Source organism: Carassius gibelio, chromosome B1, assembly GCF_023724105.1.
Source record: "Carassius gibelio isolate Cgi1373 ecotype wild population from Czech Republic chromosome B1, carGib1.2-hapl.c, whole genome shotgun sequence".
NCBI classification, from domain to species: Eukaryota; Metazoa; Chordata; class Actinopteri; order Cypriniformes; family Cyprinidae; genus Carassius; species Carassius gibelio.
The window spans coordinates 6,100,058-6,115,073 of record NC_068396.1 but is presented as its reverse complement, the minus strand read 5'-3'; the positions used below and the strand labels follow the sequence as shown (position 1 = coordinate 6,115,073).

The window sequence follows — 15,016 nt, the reverse complement described above, 5'->3', positions numbered from 1 at the left end:
TCCAGAGTGTTTTTTAAGGTCACTTTTAGACTCACCGGTGAATTCATGAATTCATTCATACCTCGTTCCTTCCATCTACAGAGCAGGTACCAGATGAAAGAAATAACACATGCTCACCAAGAGCCAAAGTATCATCTTGTGAAGAAAATGAATAATTCAAATCAAATGAGCCATAACAACTAAAGCCTATTCCACGATTCCCCCCACCCTCCTTCCCCCACCTTTTCTTTCCAGCTGAAGCGAAAGAGCGAACAGATTTGGTCAAGATTTTCCTTTCAGAGCCTCTCACAGTTTATAGGTTCCACTTATCTAATTACATGCATGACACAAGGTCAGGGATGTTGTGAGATGGCTGAGGAGTACTTATAGTTCAAAGAGGTACTCAAGCTTATATGCCATCTGATTTCCATGTAAATAACACACGAGTTAAGTGGCACATAGCAAATCAAAAGTCAGGGTTAGACAGTGCATGATAGACAAGTAAACAGACAGCTACTGTAGATATACAGCTAGATAAAGACAGACAGACAGACAGACAGACAGACAGACAGACAGACAGACAGACAGATAGACAGATAGACAGATAGATAGATAGATAGATAGATAGATAGATAGATAGATAGATAGATAGATAGATAGATAGATAGCAGTAACAAAAAAGTAACGTAACATTGTTAATCTTTGAAGTAGAAACAAGTTAAAGTTTTTACCTTAAGAAATTTTGAATACATGAAAATTTTAGTTCAAGTTGAGAACGTTTTTAACTTTTAGCAAACACATAGCTATGTGTACTTGTGTCATCTATTCCTGTGCTTCACTTCAGCTAAAATGCAATTTGAGCAAATACATCAAATGAAATAAGAATTTCATAAGCAAACATTTTTTTACTGACAGTAAAAGTAATAGTTGTTTTAACCGTGCTATCGCGAGCAAGGTTTATGTCAACATTTGCTTTGTTTTTACGTTTAAAGTGTCGTGCATTAATTGTATATTTTTACCACTGTAGTCTGTTGAGCAGACCCAAACCACCACGTTGTGGCTCTCTGGATGCTCTAGCTTCGAATGAGGCTCGAACGCTGATTCGCACGTTTTATAGGGGTCTAAAAATAGCTCCGCTTTCAAAGGCGTGTATGTTGTGAGTGACAATTCTGAAAACCAATCGAAGATCCACTACACATTCGAACTCCTCCCACTGTGCGAGTGTAGCCCCGCCTTTACGAACCTCCACCAAAGTTGTCGTCCCTTTTTTCCTTATATGGTTACGCAAGAAGTTGATTGACAGAAAAAACACGCCCCCTCGATTCGCGGCCATCCGCAGACACTACGCTGGCTCCACACTCTGACTGACACAGTAACCTGTGCGCTGCTGTGCTGCCCTTCCAGAAACATTGTGAGGAAAGAAAACAAATCTTCATGGATGGATCCTTTACTTTTAAACACATTTTAGTATCAATAGTGAACTGAAACGTTTCGGTTTTCGCGATTGATCTGAATGTTTCAGTCGCTCGCGCTGAAGCGAACGCGGATTCCTCGCGCAGAGAATCAAAGTCTCTCAAACGCACCGTTTAGCTGCACAAACATGGATGTTCTGGCCAATTACAGTATTTTTCAAGAACTTCAACTGGTTCATGACACTGGCTACTTCTCCGCGATGCCGTCTCTGGAGGAAAACTGGCAGCAGGTGAATTGCTTTTTATCTCTTTCTTTTTTTTTTTCTTTTTTTTTTTTTTTGCAATTTATCCACAACTTTTTTTTACACTTGTCAGTGCGCTCCTGCTTGTGCGCGCAACTTATAAAGACGCCATGAACAGTATTTATTGCAACTCTGCATACTATTGCATATGCATTTAAAAATACCACGTGGTAAAAATGTGTTGATGTTTTAATGCCATGCCGCATACTTCTTGCGACCAAGTGCAATGTAGCTAAACATGCCGGGAAATTAAGATCTGAATAATACAAACAGAGGCTCTTTGAATAATAGATCTACATCTGTCCTATCAGTGTTTTTTCAGTCCCATCGGCATTGCACAGACTCTCGACTCTACTGCATTATAAATAAATGCACGCGCGTGATTGACTCATGATGTGTCTGGCAGTTAAACGTGGATGACAGAAGTATACAGTGCGCACATCTATGCAACTGTGAAGAGTTTTATGTATAATCAACTCATTCTCATGTAAATGCCACTTTTTCTCATCAACGAGGATGGAGACATGCGGCGCGTGGACAAAGCACACTGACATCCACCTGGACGCTGGTTTATGCACCGGCGTGCATTCATAACGATTTGAGATTTGTGAAATCCATTTAGAGAATAGAACTGGTTTGCACCGTGCACATGAGAGTAATGCCAGTGGTACGTCGCGGGCGCATGGATGGAGGCATGCTTTGCGCAGAGTTGAGCTCTCCGCAGTGCTGAAGGGGCAACGCGTGGTCCATCCATTGATGCCGGTGCATTGCCTTCTCAACGTGCATTGATTTTTAGATTGCTCGGCCATTTTTATTAATCTATGGGTTGTGATTGCACTGCCATGCATTTTTTTTTTTCAGTAAGAGAAGTGAAAGCATATGCATGCAATGGTGGCTGCTTTGGCACCCTGGTTTTTTGGTTGGATTATTTGCTCTTTATGCCTCTAACCTTGCATTTTGATAGATCGTCATGCATTATTGGTCATTTTGAAATTGGATGCAAGAAAATCTAAAATGTAATGCGCTAATTCATATGCACATGCATAAAAATAATTACAATGTGTACTTTTAAAAATCAACTTATAAAGACCATTAAGCGAAATGCAAAGAATCTAAAGGTTATTAAAAATGTTGAATGGTAACAATTTACAGAAACTAAAATGTGCATTTAATTTTTTTTTTTTTCTAATCTAGAAGAAAGTTCATAGATATGACTGCAGTGTGTAATGGTAAGTGAGTTTGTCGGAGCTTGAAAGCCAGTGTTTGGCTTTGCTATTGACTTTCAGTGGTTTGTATGAATAACAAACACTCAAAGACTGACATTTGACCTCAATAGAGCTCCTGTGCCCTTGGTGCTCTATAATGCTAAGTGATCCTAAAGGCCAGACTTCTTCCTCCAGAGCAGCGAATATTGCTCACAAACCGTGTAATCTCTAGTAAGTTGAAAGAAATAGGCCAGAACAGTAGAGACCTTCTTCCAAGCTTTGATAGGTCTACAAGAGTTTCAAGATTTTCACCTCAGGTTAAGCTTCTGCTTGTTTTTAGATCTGACTGAATGCGGTTGGTGATGATGTGTGAGACTGTGTGTAAAAACATCCTGACTTTAGCTAAGCGAAATGTCAGTCATCATATTGACACGTTGCACTTGAAGACCTCGGAGGCCGTTTCAGGTCATAAATATGATATTACTAGAAAAATCCAATTCATTTTTTTATGCGCAGCTCAAGTATCCATCTATGTCAAGCAAGAAGCTATTGCAAAGTGTTGAGGAGGGATTGAGTTGTCGCAAGATTCAATTTAGAACAAAAGTTTCTTGCCCGAAGCCACTCCATCAACCATTACATGCCCTATAGCCATGACAGAGGATATCCAAAAAAATCTCACCTTGACGAGACTGTCAGTGTGACTCACCTACTCCTGTGGAGAAGGGTACCTGCAATATTGGAACAGAGAATAGAATGGCGCCTGTTCCCATCGAAACCGAATGACCATTCTGGAACTCATGGGATACTGTGGCACATCAGACTATTCTGGAGTGCTTTTGTCTCGCAACATCTATTTTGAGACTTAGGGGAACTTGAAATGTCTTTTGTTCTCATTGCTTTCATTTCAACTGTCTGGTATTTTTAGACTTGGTATTGAAATCTTGCTTGCAGCTGCAATAACATGTTGTGGTGCATGCGGGACAAGAGAAAGAATGCCTTTATGAGATGTTTCCCACTGTTAAGCCATAATAATAAGCAATAGAGGTGGATGATATGACCAGAATATTTTAAAAGAATAAAAAACTAAATAACATAAAAATAAAAAACGGAATAATTACTATAGTGTGAGTATAGTGTGCTTTTATACGGCAATTCAGTGAATAATAATGTAATAATGAGTTACATTTTAGACGTAATATTGAAAGTGTTTTATTTTCTGTCAGACAAAACTTGTTTGAAACAAAGCCACTGCAGAATGTTTGCAACACACAATAGTGGCGTTACTGAATTATTCAGTGTTTTTGAACAAATCAGTTGAGTGAATGATTCATTGACTCACTCACTTGCTTCGCTCCTGACCGGATCAGTTTTTTAAAGCACGAGTTGAACGACTCACTCATACAGACGCTTGTCACCATCTACTGGTGAATCAATATAACCAGCAGAAATAATCGCTGAACATTTTCAATACTAAAACAAAAAACTGACTATTAAAGCAAATATTTGTATTTATTTCAATTGTTTAAATTAATTTTGTGGAAACATCTATTTTTGCAAAATCCACTGATTTATGCAAATCAAAAGATAAGATGGTTCATAACATGACAATTCTGACATCAGTGCAGAAACTCTTACTCAAACAGTACTCTCAAAGAAGTGAGTTTTAATTGCCCTGTTATACCCCATTCTGTATTTTGTTAATCACATAATGTTAAATAGTCCTGCCCTCTTTTAGCCCACCAATGCACATTACCCAGCTCTAATAAGTAGCATTGCTTTATGAGATTATGAAAATGTTAATGGATGTAGATATCAAAAATAGTACTTTTCCCACAGCATGAGATTTGAGTCATTTAATGGCGCTACAGTAGTTAATGGTGCTTCCCAGCTGTTCTTACATGATTTGTCATATGGCAAGCAATGAACTACTAATAAGCATTAGAAGTCTGACTGACAACGCAAAAGGAATTTTACACTTATAGTTCTTTGAAAGGTCTTTTCTACATTTAATTTATGTGGTAATACTATAATCACAGAGAGGATGTTTGACCCCCTCATTTTAAAATGTTCTTGTATTTCTACGTCAGATTGTAATCAGGATGTGGTTAAGAAAATGTTTTTACAGTTTTGGATCTTTGCGAGCTCCGATCCACCACAGAGGTTTTTTCTCTTGCATCCTCAGGCCAGGGCAAACTCTGTAACTGATACTGTAATGACTCTCCAAAGAGCCTAATGCATGTGCTACGGCAGCACATTGTGTGTTTCACAGTGTCAACTACTTACAGGAACGCTTCTCTAAAGTCATTACGTTGCTTTCTTGACTAAATGCCCCAAGGAAAAGTTGGGAGAAAAGACTAAGAATAAACCAACCCTGTTTAATCCATTCCTCCCAAAATGATTTTTCAAAGTTGTAAATAACGAGTATTGTAGTGCGTTTTACAATAAAATATTTAGTTGTATTCAATATAGGCTATATTCAATATTTTATTTCAGTTTTTCTATGTCAATATTGTGTTAATTGCTTTCTCTTTTTATTTATTTTTTTAATTTGCAAAAAATTGCTTATTATGTGTTTTCTCAGTTTAACCAAACTTTGATGCAATGCCAAAAGAAAAATGACCCCCAAAACTTTTTGTGTCTTTTTGTGTATTTTTTGTGCTCTGCCAACAAAAATAGTTATAAAAAAACTAATGCAAAACTATTGCAACACACAGTAGTGGCATTAATGAATCAGTCTGTTCTTGAATGAATCAGTTGACTAAATGATTCAGTGACTCATACATGAAGTGTAATGTTTTTTCAAAGCTGTAAATAACTGGAGTAGCTTTTAATATATATATATATATATATCTGTTATTTTACGTCAACATTTTGTTGTTTAATTCGGTGTTACTTGCTGTTTCTCTGTAAAATGTACTAGCAATTTCCGAGTAAAAAATGTTTCTGCGCCTAATTTTTTTCACTGTAGGCAAACCTCGATGCAAAACAAACCAAAACATGCTACGTTTCTCATTCCCTCTCTGAAATCTATCCTATGTCATGTCCTAAACTACTGACCGGCTCCTGTAGTTGCATGCTTATGAGGATTGACAGGAGGCATTGAGCAAAAGTGCCAAGCATGCATATTCCGTGCTGCAGTCTCTGCCACTCTGAAACCCTGGCTGCCGAGAATACAGAAAGAAAAAGAGACTGAAAAGATGAAGCCATATTTGTGTATACTTCCCCATTCTTGGTTGCATCACAACTGAGTTTTGCACGCAGCAAAACTGTCTTCAACCCAAGCTCAGGCCCGTCCAGGCAGTGGCCGCAAGCTCTCACATATCCGCCTCCTCATTTAGGCCCATGGATCTGAGCGGATTCCCATTACCGTAGGCGATGGCTGTTGAAATGTGCATTATGTAATTCTCTCAGCGCCACAGCTGCCTTCTTACAGTGTGTGAGTCGGCCTGCCGGAGAAAGCCAAACCCAGCCAAATCACTGTGAAATCTTAAAGAGGTTTCCGGATCACATGGCTCCATGGGCCACGTCTTCATGCTGGGAATCAGACCATAAGGATCATTTGGTAAAATACACAGAGTTCTTCCTCTTAAGAATAATTTATGGACTAGATGTTTAGTGCATGTGCCTCGCTTGGGAAAAAAAAGAGACTGGCTGTCCATTGGCTGACTTTTTTTCAATTCTAAAATGTTACACAAAAGAGACTTTTTCGAGCATCCACAACCGCCTCACAGCCAACGCATATTCTGAACCAGTATGCATCCGTAAATGGGTCCATTCGCACCCTTAAGAGATTCCATTCACACTTTTCACTTGATTGCATGGCCCTGAGATTGAGTCCTCTACATTATCGGATGTGCTGGCTCATATTAACTACATCACAGTCCTCATTTATCATTGAAACCAGCGACAGATTTTTGGATAACACGCCGTGTAATGGAGCTGAAATGATCTGGTTGCTTGAGATAACATCAGTGCACCGATCCCATTGCTACTGACAAGCATCAGTAATTGAAAATGACAAAGTGATAGCGCTCTCCATCGCATGAGTCAATTCTGGGAGTTATTGCAATATAGTTGTCATGCGGAGAGCATGGCTACTGCTTTAAGACAGTCGAGTCGAGCGAGAAATGTGGGAACCTTATAAGAGGTGAAGCGTCTTTAAATATGTAGAGATATCATTAGTGCCTTGGCCTCGGTTTCGCTGTATCTTCTGACAGGTTTACTTCTGCGGGTGGATTTTAGGTGTAAAAAAAGAGCCTGTTTCTTCAGTAGTCTTGACTCCCACAAAGCAGACATATGGCGCTTTATCAAGATTGCTTAAAAATGTGGTTGCATTCTGCTCTTACATGACTTGCTTGACATTGTTTGATAATTCAGTGATTGTGCAGCACCCGCCTTAAATAATATTCAGTATGCAGTTTTCTGCAAGCTGGTGACATAAATTTTGTTTTAAACCTTACAATGCCCTACCCCCCCAAAAAAAAAAAAAACTACAGAAATGCATAAAGGGTGTCAATGTAAATGCAAAGTAAATGCATCCTGTTTTTTTATATTATTGTCAGGGTAATGAAACAATTTAAGAATTGTACTATGCGCAAATGTTTTGAAATGTCCATGTGTTCACTTCCTGTGTAAATATACAATTAATATGTAATTTATTATACTATTTTAAATTATCGGTTACATTATTTGATCCAAAATATAGTAGAAACAGTAAATTTGGGATATATTTTTACAAATTAAATAGGAATTGATGGTAATGTGAAATTTTCTGCTGCAATTCGGTGTCACGTGATCCCTCAGAAATCATTCTAATATGCTTATTTGGTGAAACATTAAGAAAATATTTATTATTGTTAACAAAGATAAAACAGTTGCTGCCTACTATTTTGTGGAAACAATGACACATTTAATTTTACAAAAGAACAGTATTTACTTGAGCTAGTAGTCTTTAAAGTAAGTTTTAATCAATCAAAATATTCATAATAGGGTACTATGCATATGTATATATTTTACTTTTTAAATGAGGATTTATTTATGAAAATAGGCCAGACACCACACCTTAATCAGGGGTGTGTTTCCCAAAAGCTAACTACAATAGATAGCTAACGATGCTTTTGGGAAACGTTTATACATTCAATGATTATTTGATGGCTCTATCAATATAATCGATACAGGACAGAAAGTTCTGCGCAGTTGAATTTAGCTGGATTCAGACTCCCACAGCATCATGACCAGTAACCCATAGGCCATGGCTCCGCCATCACCGGTGACATTTTTGTCAGATAACCTAAAACTTTTCCCCCATCCTTTTCATCACAAACTCGCATGCACTTGCATTATGTTGTCGCATATGACACTTATCTTAACAATGACAACAGTCTTCCCACTGCCGAGCTCAAGTGCAACTGTCAGGGTCACCCTGTAACAATACTCAAGCTGACCCCTAGCAATCCAATTAGACTCCTGCACTACAGCAGTGAGTAGGCAACCCACTCTAGGTGCTGAGATCATTAATCTGACTGGGGCCAGATGATTGCCCATGATGGTTGCCACATTGAAGGGTGATGAAAAGGTTAGCGTCTGATGAAAGAGAAGACGGGAGATGGTGCACTCATTTGTTGAAGGCCTCTGGAGTAAGTGTCAGCACCCAGAGCTGCAGAGCGGGGGAAAGGGAGTGAAGTGGAGCATCTTTATGTATGAGTCCCAAATCTAGCGCAGACGGGAGACACAGCACTGGCACTCAAGGCTCTGATTAACAGGCAGAGTAGAACTGAGTGCTTTTTTCACTCGCGCACAGCTTGACAGCAATTTTTTTCCTCATTTAAGATAACTTTTACAAGGCGGCACAGGGCAGGGAATGACTGGACCGGCAATAACGTGCATAAGAAATGCAAATAGTCTCATCTTCATGTGGAAAGTTTCAGGAAGATTGGTATTTTCGAGTCAACGTGGAATCCAAATGAACCCTACTTTAATATATTAAAAGTTTGAAAGTTTGGTCAGAATACTTCAGAAATTAACAATTTAAATAATTAATAATTAAATTGATCAAAAGTGACAGTAAAGACTTTTAAATTGTTAAAATGTTCTATTTCAAATAATTGCTCTTCTTTAGAACTTTCTATTCTTCAAAGAATACAAAAAAAAAAATGCATCAGTTTCCACAAAATTATTAAGCAGCAAAACTGTTTTCAACACTGATAACAATCAGAATTGTTTCTTGAGCAGCAAGTCAGCATATTATAATGATTTCGGAAGTATCATGTGACACTGAAGACTGGAGTAATGATGCTGAAAATTTAGCTGCGCATCACAGGAATAAATTACATTTAAAAATGTCAAAATAGAAAAGAGTAGTGTTGTCAAATGATTAATCGTGATGAATTGCATCCATAATAAGAGTTTTTGTTTGCATAATATGTGTGTATACGGTGTATATTTATGTATATATAAATACAAATGCATATATTTAAGAAAAATATGTTATGTTTATATATGAAATACATTTATATATAATATAAAATATAATAATATTAATATATAAATGTATAAACGTAAATATTTTCAAAATATATACTGTCTGTATGTATGTATATTTATATATATACATAATAAACACAGTACACATACATATATAATGTAAACAAAAACATTTATTCACGATTAATCGTCTGACTACTAGAAAAATATTATATTTTAAATTGTTATAATATTTCACAATAGTACAGTTTTTATTGTATTTTCATCAAATGAATAAAGCCTTGATAAGATTCTTCTCTCAGAAACATTAGTGCGATTTATCGGTGCAACATGTTCCAAATTGTTTATCTGGGGTCTTAAAGGAGGAACTCGGAACATTTAACACATAAAGGCTTTTGAACCCTTGTATAATGAAAAGTATCTCTCCGATTTCAGAGGGATATTGTTAACTCTCATTTTGAATCATATTGTTTGCCATTGACAGCAGGATTATTAAAGAAACGCGTTGCTAAGGAACAACATTTTGTTCCAGCTATTGAACTTGTTTGTTTTGCCGTCGTTCTCCTCATTGGTCACTGTATGGAATCTCACAGCCAGCGTCTCCTGCGATACCTCCAGAGAAAGTCTTCCAACAGACCTTGAGAGATACATTGAAGGACAATGTTCTCTCGGTAAACATCCCATCGCTTTTCTTCTCTTTTTTCATCTGAAGCCATCAATCACCGCCGGCAACGATTCAGCCTCAAAATAGGTCATGAAACATAAAGCGACAAGAGGCATTGTTTATCAAGGTTTATGCAAGCTTTAATCAATCACTCCATCTATTGCTGCACAGAGAGACGAGTAGGACGCTATTTTGCAAAAGAATTGAAAGTCAACTTTTTTTGTTTCACATGGATTGATTTTGAATCAATTATGCACAAAAGCATGCATTGCTCAATTGTTACAATAATTAGACCTTTGCATATTATGACATGAAAGCTTTTGCAAAACCACATATGAAAGACCATCATGCTGTATGCATGCACCATGCAAATGTGCATTTGTGCATGCATTTGAGTGTCAGATGAGGGATTTCTCTACAAAACATCGCTGAGCTCAGCACTTCTACTGCCTCAGTGTCTGTGGCGCGTGTGTGTGCGTATGTGACTTACTCAGCCGTGGCATATATGCAAAGCCAGCTGTATTTCCATATGCTCCAAGTTACCGTTGTCTGAGTTCCACATGACCTGGCCTGGCTCCAGTACTGGCCTGCATTGTAACACCTGGATACAGCAATACCCAGCTTCACCACCACCCCATCCCTTATGCTGAAGCAGGCAAACACATTCTTTCTTTCTGACTGCTTTGCAGTTGCTGCTCACTGGAGGAAGTGAAAGGAAGGCTAGCAAAGCACTGTCCAAATTTGGATGGACATCAGTCAAACTGAATTGGTTCATGTCAAGATTGCCCAACATTGGCAGCGTGTGTTGTATCTTAATTATATGCCCACAAAACGAAACTTGAAAAAGATCAAATGAGGCACTGGTTATTAATATTTAAAGCTAAACAAATCATTGATGTCTGTAAGACTGTTTGTTGTCTGGTAGTGGGAAAACATAAGTTTGATCATGTAGAAAAGGGATTTTCAAGCTGTATTTGTGGCTTTTTTGAAAGTCTTTTAATAGAATATGACAATCAATCCGGATTATCTCATGTCAACAGAAAGAATGAAAAATAACATAATATAAAATTCATTTAAAGTAATTATAATCTTAATGTAATTCTATTTTGTACTAATTTATATATATATATATATAGAGAGAGAGAGAGAGAGAGAGAGAGAGAGAGATTCCTCTGTATTTATGCGGTCTACTTTTTTCTAAAAGGAGTTGGTTACAAATTAGTTACATTTAATTAATCTCTCAAACATATTTATATATGCATATGTTTTTATCTTTTGAATTTTTTGAATCTCCCAATTTTTCTTTAGAAGAGCCTGTACAGACTCACCAGTTCTTGTGGCACAAGGAGGTTTGTCTTTGTTTTAGCATGGGAGAGCTATTTGGGTCGGAAGTTATTTTGGGATGCATTGCTAGAAATACCTGTGGGAGTGAGTAATAGTTAAAATGAGACCATCTTTAAGTTAGTTTGTGTGTACTCATTTACACGTTTAGCCATGTTCATTCGAAATCAACAATGTTATTGTTGTTATTCAGATATATTGAAAAGCATAAAAAATTCCAAATATACAGTATGCATTTCTCCAGCCCTCTTTAAAAGGCTTCATGCTCTGGGCTTTTTGGTATTCAATCATCTACTTCTAATTAATCCAATTATGAGTCATTTGAATCACAGCACATGTGGAGCCGCAAACTCAAGCAGGTGTTAAAAGATCATCCTCCCCATCTCAAATCCCAAGGTTTCGCTTTCACTCTTGGCTCGGACTCTCATATTCATTCCTCGGAGGTTGAAACATTACCCACGTGCCTCGAGAACAATAGGCTAGCGCTGCCATCCGAAAGCATGACTCACCATCCTCCATTAACAGGCATGTTAATCACATACTGGAACAGAGAAGGATCAGCTTGAGTAAACGGGTCCAAGAGTGGGAGTCTTGAGATGTCTGGACTCCATCTTGCATCCTCGGTTCACTCTAAAGACAATACAAAAGTTGGCTGTAAATTATTTGCAATAACTCAAAATGGCCACAGTAAGTAGGCTATAGCAGCTCTGTCTTAATGGACTGAACTCAATGAACTCACCGTGGAAGGGAAGGCGGGGCTGTCGCGCTTCCCTGAGATGGAGGGAGTATGAAAACGGCAGCTCTGCGCTACCTTGAGGTGCATCCGCTTGCAGTTGGCTCAGCGGATTTGTTCGTTTTTATACCGTTGCGTGTGTGTGTCTACAGTAAGAGGGGATGAGTTTAGCTACAGCAACACTTCCACCCTATAGGGAGAATGTGATAGATCAAAATACTGTTAAACTGAGGAGAAACGAATTTGTTTAAATTTGTGGCAAGGTGTGTATGAAGATGCTCCCATTGAAACATTTAAATCAGAAATGTTTTACTGTCAAGGATGCCTGTAGATTTTGGAATTGATAGATTAGGTTAATCAACCAAAGTGAAAATCTCAAATTGCCCAAAATGTGTCCAGTTTCACTAGAAATTGCACATCAGGATTACACCACTACGCAATGGATCAAGTGAACCTTCAAAGTTCAGGGCCATGAAAATGTTAAGTAGCATTTAATAAGTCTTAAATGTTGTTTGCGGAGGTCTCTTAGGCTAATTTAAAAGCTTTTAGCTAAAGTTTCCATCAGAGTCCATGAATTTTACTGTTTTCAGTTTGAATATATTTTAAAATATAGTTCATTCCTGTAATGCTAAGCTGAATTTTCAGCATCACTACTCCAGTCTTCTACTCAAGTGTCACATGATCCTTCAGATATCATTCTAATACAGTATATTGATTTGATGCTCAAGAGAAATTTCTTGATTATCAATGTTGAAAACAGTAGTGGAAACTTTTTTCCAGGATTCTTCGATTAAAAAAGTTACACACACACACACACACACACACACACACACTATATATATATATATATATATATATATATATATATATATATATATATATATATATATATATATATATATATTATGTGTCATCCAAACCTTGATGTTAAAACTTCACTTTTAACTTCTAAATATGTATTTGTTTGTCAAACTTGGTCTTAACTTGGAATTAAAGTCTTAAAATGTAATTAAACACGCAGATATTCTGGTATTAGGAGTATGTTTAGATTGCACTTTGCCAGCTATTGAGACTCTTATTAGAAAATGGGCATTATGTTCGCACATGACATCTTCACAGGAAAATGCTGCCGAGTTGAATCTAAAAATCAGCTTCTCCAATATCATAACCCACACAGACAGAGCAGCCTTCAATTTTAGAAATAATGATTGTTTCTTGCTACTAGAGTTACTGAGATATTTAAGACTCGCATGCAAGCAATCCGCCAAAGAATTTTGCGCAATCACCACAGTACAAGCCAAAAATCCCTCGCCTTTTGGTCCGAAGCTGGCCAAAACTAAAAGCTGCATCGGATACATCAGAGCAGCGCTGGGAATCTCCCCACACCAGGCCTGTTGCACTGTGTCGAATGTGCGCTGCATAACAACACAATGGCTCGCCGTAGAGGGATGTTCACTGCCAGCTTACCCAACCCAAGCCCTTTGATCCTGCCCTTTGTAATGCAAATCAAAAGGAGGAGAGAGTAGGACACCAGGGAGAATCTTCATGATGGTACCATGGTTCATGCTGATAGAGGGGGTGCAGTTGTCAATTTCTCACTCAAAATTTGGGCTACACAGTTCATCTGGATGCATTGAGAGCGTACTGACTCATGAAGGTAAGATATGGAGCCAGTATCTCTGGTGTCTTGATGAATGTGTACAATCCTTTATTTCTTGTAATGGCCTTTTTGCCTTTATAGGACAGCGGAAGAATGGATAGGATCAGAAACATACTAGTGGTTAACCAATATTGGTTTTTAATGGTTGATGCTAATGTTTAATGAGCCATACAATACTGAAAAAACAACTTGATGACAAATGAGATAAAATCACTCATCAAATTCAAATAAAATCAAATTCATTTTAAACAATATTTACTGTACACTGGAAAAATAATGATGTAGGGTTTAAAATATTCTTATTATTATTTTTTTTTATGATACTTGTGACAAAACTTTTGAGTTTTTGTTGTTGTTGTTTTTAATATTGTAATGTCATCCAATGAACCAATCAGTATTCTGTCAAAAATCAATTAATGAAATATGTTACAATAAATTGTATTAATTTATTGTAACATTGTTAAATATTAAGGACAATAACTGGAATTAATTTAGGCCATACAGACAATAAACTTCTGTGTAATTTTTTTAAGTAAATGTATATTATTGATCTCATTAATTTAAAATAACATTTTATCTATTGTAATTATAACATCATTCAGTAGCAAATTTGGTTTTCCGTAATACTTTTTCTAACACGATCATTAATAGAGCCTTTAATGAATCAGAATCATTATTCACAATCCCATACCTACTAATCACCGCCCTGCAACATGTCAGAGCACTGCATCTCCCATCTCCGATTTAGGAAAATGGGGTGGGAATGTGTTGTTTACATTGTTAAAGCTGACTTGTGATCATAGATCCGCACATCATGTTTTCTGAAAAACATTTCCCTTTAGCTCATTAAGCAACGTCGCCTAGTTTTTCAGCCATTATCCTTATTTTGCTCCACGCTTTAATGCTTTTGTCTTTGTGGCTCTCATTATGAGGATTAGGCCCGCTGCCTCGTGCCACAACAGGTCGTCCCATCCTCAGGGCAGACAGCCGCCCCTTGTATGGAAACAAGCTGTTAACCCTCAGTTAAAATGAGCAACACCCCCTTCGCTCCCCTGCTATCAATGGATTCACACTGAGACTTAATGCTCTATGAGTGCTTTAATGAAAATTGGTGGATCTTGATAAGATTAGTTTGCATTGCCAGACTGCGGCCTGTAAGGCAAGCCGTAAACACATAAACACCCAAATCCTGTTAAAGCTAGATAGTGGATCCTGTACGGCGCTTTAGCATTGTCGC

At 37.5% G+C, this 15,016-nt stretch overlaps 1 protein-coding gene across 1 annotated transcript in view; it reads left to right on the top strand.

The window, feature by feature from the left end:
* Window positions 1–1,338: 1,338 nt before the first annotated feature.
* klf7a (Kruppel-like factor 7a) overlaps window positions 1,339–15,016 on the top strand; it is a 38,932-nt gene continuing 25,254 nt past the window's right edge. The window contains exon 1 of the mRNA XM_052547071.1: window positions 1,339–1,681. Coding sequence (XP_052403031.1) covers window positions 1,493–1,681 — 189 coding nt within the window. The 5' untranslated portion in view covers window positions 1,339–1,492. The remainder of the gene's footprint in view (window positions 1,682–15,016) is intronic.